The sequence below is a fragment of the Echinococcus granulosus genome (assembly GCF_000524195.1).
Source record: "Echinococcus granulosus chromosome Unknown EG_S00013, whole genome shotgun sequence".
NCBI lineage: Eukaryota > Metazoa > Platyhelminthes > Cestoda > Cyclophyllidea > Taeniidae > Echinococcus > Echinococcus granulosus.
Genome location: NW_020170393.1, coordinates 621,552 through 631,944, shown reverse-complemented (window position 1 = coordinate 631,944; position 10,393 = coordinate 621,552). Strand labels below are relative to the sequence as shown.

General features: G+C 43.9%; 1 protein-coding gene across 1 annotated transcript in view; it reads left to right on the top strand. All coding sequences in view use genetic code 11, as the record gives it.

Annotated features, from left to right (window-relative positions):
* EGR_02783 (WD repeat-containing protein) overlaps positions 1 to 2,808 on the top strand; it is a gene marked incomplete at both ends in the record, with an annotated part of 5,485 nt that extends 2,677 nt beyond the window's left edge. The window contains 3 exons of the mRNA XM_024492032.1: positions 3 to 316; positions 1,096 to 1,333; positions 2,659 to 2,808. Coding sequence (XP_024353526.1) covers positions 3 to 316; positions 1,096 to 1,333; positions 2,659 to 2,808 — 702 coding nt within the window. The remainder of the gene's footprint in view (positions 1 to 2; positions 317 to 1,095; positions 1,334 to 2,658) is intronic.
* Positions 2,809 to 10,393: the final 7,585 nt, after the last annotated feature.

Sequence of the window (10,393 nt, the reverse complement as noted above, 5' to 3'; positions counted from 1 at the left end):
AGAAGGGAGTGACGGCAATAGCAGCGACGGCGAACGGCGGCCGTCTCATCTCGGGTGGCGGCGAGGGCCAAGTGCGCGTCTGGCAGGTCCGCGAGATACTAAACAAGGCATCTCGCAAGGACCGTTTGTATGGTCACCGGTGTCGTGGCGACAGGGCAGAGGGGGAGGCGGGGGCAAAGCAGTCCATGTTTGTCACCACCCTCCTCGCTACCCTAAAAGAGCATGCCAACACCGTCTCCTGCATTAAAATCACCAAAGATGACAACGCTTGCGCTTCCTCCTCTGCTGATGGCACGTGCATTGTCTGGAGCTTGGTGTGAGTCCCCAATGTATTTCTGTAAAACCCAAATTATCCCTGAAGATGTCATAAGGCGGCAGAACTAGTCTTTTTAATAAGACTATTATTTAAGGCTATGTTCGACTCCGTGATATCCTTTTGAATTTTCTTTTTGAATTGGCCCTCAATAATCCATCGTTGTGGTGCTTTAATCAACTATACGCTTTAGTGGACTTCAGCCAAGTGTTCGCTTTCTTCCTCCTTCTTGACATTATGGTAAACAAGTTGTTATAGCTTCGTGGATTTCAAGACTTAGATGGGACTGTCGTCTCAACCACTTAATTCCCTTACGTAGATTTTCTGTTAGGAGGGTACTATTATACGTTGGCATAATTCCTTACACGCAAAATCGGGATTTTGCAAACTCCACTGCCTGAGTGTTCGCCCTTTGAAAGCAAGTTGCCTAGAGGCTGGCAACTGTGGCTCTTTTTTCTTCTAGGCCCTGAGTTGATTAGTTTTTTTTAAATACTAGTTTTCAAGCAAATTATGTTTAACTTTTTCATTTTGTGTCACAGAATGTGATTTCTACTTAATCAACACTGCATAATGTTTAAATTTTGGCCTCTGCTTGACAATATCCAGTACTACTTTAGACGGAAAACTTGTGTTGACCATATAAACTTGTTTTTACAACTTGATAAAGCGGGTATTTTTATTTCTCATCTAAATTGAAAAAGATTCAGATTCAAAATTGCAATTCTTTGGAGTGTTTCACTTTTTACCAGCTAACGGACGCTTTTCTTCCGGTTTTCTTTTAGAGAATTCACACGAATGCAGATAATATTCGCGAACACCCTCTTTCGGGTGGTATGCTTCCACACCAGTGAGGTGCAACTGTTGACTGCAGGCACCGACCGTAAGATCGGCTACTGGGAGATGTACGACGGTTCGCAGATTCGCGAGTTGGAGGCTTCCCGCTCCGGCTCCATCAACGGCATGGACATCGCCAAGGATGGTGCCATCTTTGTCACCGGTGGCGACGATAAAATTGTCAAAGTGAGCCAATCGCTCATCTTTTTACCCTTATCTTCAGTTACGCGCCCTCGGGTATTTAAATTTATGAGGTGCCAGCAAAACCTATTCAGTCGGCAGTTTTACAAGAATAGTGATTCACGTATGCTGATAAACAAACTTAGAGAAATCACACTCCCTCAGGAGGTCCTTCCACAGGATCAAATGGGCAAAAAATCCTATGCAAGCTATCCCGTATCAATGTTATGCTACTGAAAGAAAGTCAGTAGTAAGTTATTAGTAGGTTGGTTGGCAATGCAACCTTCTTGTTGTAGTCAACAAAGTTGACATGAACAGTGCAGTTCCAGTATGCTGTACGGCTCATTCCATTTAGTTTGAAAGGCCCGAATTTATGCCAGAGGAGATACAAAATTTTCTGCGCATTTATTCGCTTATAGTAACAAGTAGGATGTTTGTCGGCCCAGGCGGTCAACAAGCATTCTGCAGGACAAAGTTCAAGCGAATAATTATGTATTTGAACATTTCGTTTAACGATATTGCAGGATGAATAGTACAGCCTCACTGACTCGCCCATGGTTAATGAATTCCACAAACTTTTGGTTCCAGTTCAGTTGCAGTTGTTGTTGTTGCGAATGTGTTGGCGTCTCTCTAAGGTAATCAAAGTACTTTTGTTTAGGAATGTATTTGGTGTCGACAGGGTGCAGTAAACTCATTAAGATGACACTGTTTACTCCTAGACATCACAATCACTATCTTTTCAAAATACTATTCATCAGCACCATTTTTTTGAAATTCCGACTGTGAATCCACAATAATGCCTATGCAAAGTCCTTTCGGATGGCGCCTCTTCATCCTGTGGAATTAAATTATCCCACACTTGATTGCAAGATGACTGGATAGAGAAATCGGAAGTGTGGTTTCGCTTCAGCCGTATGAGCAGATTTCCCTTTTACACCGTTTTGGCTGACAAATGACCCGCTGGCGGGCTTTCTGCTAATTAAAAAGAGTATAAAAAGTTAAACCATATTGAATAAAAACTCTGCTATCGACGCTTATCACAGAATGGATGCATAGTCCTAGTTTATAAATGAACTGATTCACTGTTATCCTTCATCAAAGTACAAGCGGTATAGGCACCTTGACCTCAGAAGGCATAAATTTACATCAAAACAAAAATTTCACATAAGTAGCCCCCTCATACAAATCCCTTCATGTCGAAAAACAGACCGACATTAAAAAGCACTTGACCTGATCTGATAAGATCAAAAATTGTCCGGTAGCAGTAGCGGTAGGAACTGGGGCCACTGAGAGTGTGGTGACTCTCTTTAACCCTACCCCCCCCCCCCTAGGTGTGGCGCTACAACGAAGGCGACGTGACGCATGTGGGTCTCGGCCACTCCTCTCCCATCACGCGTCTCATGATCTCGCCTGACCAACGCCTCATCGTCACCGTCAGTGAGGACGGCGGCATCTTCCTGTGGGACCTACCCCCGCACTAAATCTAACTTTATATTCCTGTTCTCCTTCATCGCATTCCTTCACCATAAAAACGCTAACCGCCTCCTCCTCCTCCTCCTCCCCAATGTCTTTTCACTCATCTTCATTTCAATCCAGTTGCTTCCAGAGGACAACCGGGAGTTGTCTACTTGATCGTCGATGGGGATCGCACATTTTAGACTGCAAATTGCATTGCGTGTAGGCTTCTTCCCAACCTTTCAAGTCTTGAAGTTTCGATGTTAATGGAATGGAGTTATCGGGTGGATGATCTAACCGGACAGGTAGACGCACAGGCGACTTTTCGAACAGGGCTTTCCGTAGGCAAAGATCTGCACGATCGTGACCACTCTGTGTGTACATGCATGACCGGTGGGTGGGTCGCTCTGGTGCAGCAGATGCCACCATCAGCGCCTTTTATCGGTGGCAATTCGTTCAACTTATGGCTCGGATGCCCTTTCCCTACGACTGTAAGCATTTTTATCTGTATGGAATGCCTTTTTAAAAGCTTTAAAGAGGCTAGCGGGAACGTATCAAATGGACAACCTCAACAACTGCGAGCAATATAAAAGGTGGTTTTTTAATCATAAAAACAGCCAAATTGCCGTGTAGATGCACACAGTTATGTGGTGGAACTCCACCCTTGCGCCAGGTGGTGTGCCAGAAACAATACCTTCGACAATCAACTTTGAACTTGTGCGTTGTAATTTACTGCAATAGTAAAGTAGCATTTTAGATACACTGAAATTGGAAATTCTCTCAGAATGTTCAGTGACTATTTTCTAATGAATTGTTAAATCATTAAGAAAAATACTCAAATTTGACTTTACTGTCAAGTAACAAAGGCCCTAGTCGTGTGCGCAATAATTTAGGCTTCGTAAATTCCCCAACAAAAGGAATTACAATAGCCAGATTGGTGGAAAGTTCTTTCCTGATTTGCAAGAAGTTGGAAGTTGGACGGGTATGCGACCTCATAGTGGAATGCTGGCATGGTTGAAGTGAACGCCTTGCCGGTTGTGTGGTCGCACGTCCCTCCTTGCTGCCAGGATTGTGTAGGCTGAAGGGTTGCACAACCGCTAGCCAGTGGGGTGGGGCACACGTTCTATCCCGCTTGAACCGCCAATTAGCATTTTTCTTGATGTCAAGGTGCGCAATCGAATTTAGGATTTTCAAGCCTACCTGCCGTTATTACATCAGCTCTTCTGGCAAATCTGTACCAAAGCGGTAATTTGCTTCATACTGAACGAATGCCTAGAAGAGTGAGTTTTCGTGTCAGTTGTCAAATTCAGCTTTCTTTTAAATGTGTTTCTGTTTGTATCAGTTTCCACTTTTCTGTTTTGGTGTTTGGCTTGATGGTTTTCTCCTTGCTGTAAGGTAAGTCGTGCGTTGAAAGGCGGAATCAAATTTGTTTGCATTATCCAAAATTTAACACAGCAAACTTGTTAGTACGTGAGGGATTATTTTCTTCGTTCACCTATAAGTATGTTGCTAAACAAATGTTAATGAATGCAAGGGTTGATCTAAGGGTTAGATATAAGGTTCTTCAGTTGATAGGTTGTTAGTTGGAAAAGCTATGTCAAGGATAAGAAGTTAGGCGCACTTAAGCAGCATCATCCATCCATTCATTTCCAACTCATTCACCGATCCCCAATTCATTCATTCATTCGTTACAGATTCATTTATTCATTTATTCATCCTACCACTCATTAAATTATCCAGTCATCCAGCCATCCATCCCTCTATTCATTTCTCCATCCATCCATTCCGTATTCATCCATCCATCCATCAATCCTGTACACATCCATCCATACATCCCGTATTTAATTTTTCATTTCGTATACATCCACCTGTCCTGAATCCATCCTACCAGCCATTCATTCTTGTGTTTATTCATGTATACTTGACACACTTAGAAATGCAAATAAATGTAGTAATCATCATAGGTATTTCCGTATCATTTTGTTCGACAAATGACTATTAAGAATCCTAGCCATAGAGTGAGTAAAAAATCATGAAAAACCTTTATGATATTTACAACTGCAGATTTGCTGTTGTGCATGAATTGTGAGGTGGATGAGGATTCTTTGTTCTGAGGAAATAAATTCACTGATTTACCCATAAATCAAGGCTTAATTTGACATTTAGAGGTTAAAGAGGTGTGACCTCCAATTATACCTTATCCTTCTTTGAGTATCACAATGTAACCCCACGCCCCCGTCGAAGTCGTAATGCCTATTAATGGTGTTAATGCAAGGGCTCGGGGGCTCAGCCACTAAGACAGCGGCACAAGATAAGGGGACTGGAGAGCCCGTGTAATTGTAGGCAAATTGGAACTGACCACTTTAGAGAAACGGTCACTGACTGCGTCTGGCTATTAAAGGTGCATAGCTGATTGCATTCGCCTTCAACCAAGTGAAACCCAATTTAAATTATTCCCTTAGATCCATCCAATTCACCCCGGTCTATTGATCACATGCAACTTTCTCAGCTAATCAGCCAATAATTACGAGATGGTGAAAAATTTTGTTGTGGACTATGGTAAACTGGTTGGATGGAGGTTAAAAGTGTTTGCCATTTGGCGACCTTGTTGAGGTCATCGACCTGGCAAAGCTTAAACAACGACAATTGAAGGTGACGGAGTTGTAAACACAGGCGGAAGGTTTTCATTCCGCGCCTGCAGCCACCTGTAATAGCCGTAAAAGTAGGCGACGTTGCAAATAACATAATGGAGTCGCACTATAGGCTAAAGGACAGCGTTACGTCCGATGCATGGTTCAAACTATAGAAGGACTTGTTCAACGTTGATCTTGCAACGAATTAGTTCGTTCTCCACTTCAAAACTGGCTTCAGTGAAGTTTAGTCAGTACTGCAACCTGATATTGGCACAAAATCCACACGGCTAAGTCTCCGCGGCAACACTTCGGTGAGCGCTCGTTGCATGAGAGTGAGGGTTCCTTAACAAGTTGGAAACATAAACTACGCATGCAAATAATTCAAGATGAGCCCTTTCACGAATGACTGGTTCAAAAATCCATCTTCATTAGCAGTTCTAGTCGCGTAAATTTGCAGGCATTCGGGTGAACCTACCAGGTCATGTGGAAGAGGATCTAAAAATGAAGCCGGAGGCAATACATGAGAAGTATCGAGGTCTCACCACCTTGATACACTTTAAAAAACGTTGACACCACTTTCCCCAAAGGGGTTGCGACAGTTGCCAGGTCTGTGATGTGCGCCAATCAAACTAATCCATTCCACATCGACGTAGTCTGTCTAAAGCTAGACGATGACTCAACCTACACACCGATGCTAAGACAGAGCCCCCTTTTCCCCGCTGGAACTGAGAGACCTGGGTGTCTGCCAGGCTTTTTTCCCATTAACATCACCGGTGATGCCATTGTAACACTGCCCCTAAGATAGATGGGTAATGTTACTCTTCGCCTTCCCATCCAGCTCAACTACAGCCACCAAAGATCTAATGAAACGCAGTCAAACCAACCAAAGTAAGTCTATTACTCGCCTCGAATATCGCATGTTTTGCAGAAAAACTCATCTGACCCCCGGAGGTTTATCACAGTGGCTGTCAAGCGGGACTAAAGTTGGACATGGGCTCGAACATCACTGAATTGGAGAAACTGTTGCGTCAATTTAGTAAACCACCGGTCCACTCAACCAGACTCTGGTGTTGGTGATGACCAACTCTATTTTTCATAAAAAGTTCACTGATGCCCATGCTCCTGCAATGTGCCATTCACCGGGACATGCCATGTCAAGGAGGACAATATCAACTTATTTGTCTCTGCCTGATTTGACAACCTAGATCAGGACTCTACTAATGACTGCTGTCGAGGATCAAGAGGCTATGAAGTTCGACGACGTAATGACAGTAGAAGTGCCCTTTGTTGGAAATAAGTAACTGTTTTGCTTACCAAGCGACGACGTTAAATCCTTCTTCCATCGTCTCGACTCAGCACACATCATTAAAAGCTACCTGAAGTTACTTCGTCAATTTTACACTGATCATCCTGACGTCAGTCACACAGAGTCAATCACCGGAAGTTTTTTTTACTAACCACGCATGGACGATATTCTGGACATTCCTAAAGGGCGACAAAAATCTGCAGTAATCCCCACCAGTACCTTGGACTCAGCCAGGCGAACCCCGATTACGACCCCACAGCGACTTCATCAGACCGGTCCGTTGTGTCCCTTGCCTCGTTTAAGCGAATCCCCTTTCAAAGGGGCTGGAGATAGTACCTGTGATATCTCCAACACGAGACGCCAGAGACGTGAGTGACAGACAACGAAACACAGTCCACTTCACAAGAGCTCCAATTCTTTTGCCATCGATATGCCATTACGCATACTCACTCGCCACCGTGTAAGCGGCGAGGTTCAGTAGCACAATCAAGCGAAACTACTGAAGTCACGGGAGGAGGGGCGACTGGTGATTTCTTACAAAGCCTTCTACTGACATATTGCACAACCTCGAATGGCTCCGTACAAAACTGCCAATCACCAACCATAATACTCACTATGGGCTCAAGGTTATTTAAATGCTGCAACCATGGGAAAGTGAAGCCACCCGACCCCAACAGCATTTTACTTCAACCAATTAGATAGTACGTAAACACGGACCGTAATCTTATTGGTTGTCCGCCAGCATGGCAAGGCAGCCAAGCCGAAGTCTTTGTCCCGTGATCACCCAATTTGGGAGCTCGACAGGAGCCGCACCCAAGCACACAAACCGCAGTCGAACAGCCAAATGGAGAGATGTCCATTTGTATACTCCCAGTCCGCTTCCGACATCAAATGAGGTAAAACTGCCATTAATGGGGATATTGATGAACCTCCAATTAGGTACTATGGTCAGGACGGACGCTGCCGACGTTACGCTTGTACCTTACTTGTTTGTTTACTGCTTTTTTTGCACATTTTGCAATATTTAAAGTCCATGGCGCCACAAGATGCAAAATGAGGGACTCCTTCGAAATGAATGGTTTTTACAGGTGGATTCGGAAAGTTTTCTCCTCATTTTTTTTTACTTTTTGATAAATTAGTGACACAAGGCGCCCTAATTCCACTTAATCCTAAAAGAAAAGATGGTTTAAATTTTACTACTTTCAAGTAAATATGTCCAAACAAAATCCAATCCCCTTTTTGGGTACCATCGTCCTTAACCGTAGCCAAAAAAATTCGTCCGGTGTGAAAAAGTAGGGAAGCTTCCTAAAACACAAACGTTATCTGTCACAATAATCGCCATTACTAGGTGGCTACAAATTCCTCTTTTGTAAAACGTTTTGTCTTAGGAGGCTATAAACCCGGAAGTCGCCACTTTCACTTCCTTCTCGCCTTCATTCTGAAACAGTCTGTTCTGTATGTGATTATATGATTGTCAAGTGACAAAAAAGGATGCTAATCACTAACTGGAGGGAACATAGGAAGAGGAATGAGAAGGATGAGGAGAGGCATGGGACGGTACTCCCTTCCCATTCTAAAGCACAAATCTTCTCATGAGAAGGTTTAGCTGTGTGCAGCTTGAGGTCCTGCGTTGACTCGTAGGAATAGCGCTCCCTGTTGCCCGGTTAACCAGTCCCGACTGTTTCTAAAGAAAGGTGCAATTCTACACCTTAGTGTTGTATTGCATAGAATGGGAAAACATAAGTCACATACGTTTTTGGTCCTCAGCAATTAAAACGTAGCACCTCGAGGCTCTCCTGAAGGCAAAAGAAGCTATACTACTTGGGCAGACCATGTATTGTAGGCATACATTAGGGCTTGGAGTTGCTGGCATGGCCCTGAGGTGCAGTGACGGCGCTCCTAAGTGGCCCATTACCAATACCGAGTTGCACAAACAATTAAGGTATTACAGTACCTTTCCTGCCCTATAGTGCCCGTGCAACCAAACTATTAACGTATTACATGATCCGTCTCTTCTTTTCAGCGTCGTCTCGGCCCTGCTCTTGGTCACTCTCCCGCTTTGGCCAACACAAAGTAGCCGACACTGTGAGAAATACACCCACGGGTCGACCGCTCCAGTCGTTGAATTGCCATACAACTGGGGAGATACTTGACCCCAGCGACGCTTATCGCCCTTGACAGTTACACAAGATCGAGAGTTTCGTCCTATTTGAAGCCTGTATTTGGGGAAGAAAGAATGTTCTGGTCATCAATCGTGTCCATAGCTAGCCGTAGGAACAATGGCTTAAAATTAGGGTAAAATAGCAAAGGACGAGATTTGACCTAGTTACTTCAAGATAGGGTTTCGCGTCGATTCCTCCTTGCCACTTTGTTCGCACTTCAGCGTTGTCCAGCCATATCTCTGTGTTCCATCCAGCCAGTATAGAAGTGGTGGAGACATTGTGTATTCACCTAATTGACGTCTGCATACAGGTACCATGAAAAGCTCCGTAACAAAACTTTTTCGGATGATTCAAGGCCGACGTCACTTCTGTTATTAATGGCTTCCCCACAGACCACGTGACTGGGGTAATTGCTGAAAGTAGAGGCTGTTCTCAACCCTTCTGTTAGGAGTTGTCACAGATTCTCCCATCTACGGCTTACGCACCTCTTCCGTCCCGCTGTTTTTCGTTCAGCAATAGAAATCAGAATTTGTGTCCTTTAAGGTTGGGTTCGCTTTCCACATCACCAATGTAGCGTCCAGAGACTTCACTGAAGAAAAAAAGAGGGTATAATATTAGGGCAGAATGGGCATTGCCGATGTAGAGAAGGGCTTAGTGGCCACTGGCATAGCCTTGAGGCCAGCCCACGCAGAGCACCTGAGTGCTCTCTTTACCAAAAAGCGGAGAGCTAAACAAACAATCAACATTTTACTGAACAGTTTCGTCTTTTATTCCGTCATGTACAAAGCAGCAAAACTTCTGAGGTTTGTGCAAGACGTGGCTTGAAGTGTGGGTGGTTAGTGTAATGAGGGGGTCGGCTGAAGATAGATGGCCGGGTATACGTTTGTTCGCTCATCAACGCAACAAAAAAGCCACTACTCATCTCACATGACATTCAACAGGCAATGCAAAAGAGGGTGAATGAAGGGAACATATTGATGGTCTATAAAAATTAAGGCATTTGGGTAGCAGCCTTTTGCTTAATTCTCTCGACCTTTTCTACTTACGTAGATGGAAAAAACTTATTTCACCATCACCATAAAAGTTAAACATGCCTGAAATTTCTTGAAACTTTGATTAGCGTCGTGTTGTAGTCAACTGCAACTTATTTCTGAGTAATTTTATGACCAGAATCAAATCAGCGGTAAAACGAGTTTGCCGAGACGATTCAAAGGCAAGGGCGTCAAGCCGACAAGCTTGGATGACATATCCTCCAACCGGCGTTTGTTGAAATGACGATTCATAATAGAGAAAAAAAGTTAAACCAAGTCCAGATAGACTGATGCGTAGTTAACTTTTATAATACATGCGGACCATCCCCTGCGTCTTACAAACCCCTACTCGGAAAATCTCGAGAATCTTTTTGGTCACTTGGTAGTTACCACTGTTGTTTAACAACAAGTATACTACAGGTAGACGCACTGAAGTTGAGGAACCTTCTTCTTGGTCTTACCGAGATTTCGAGGAATGT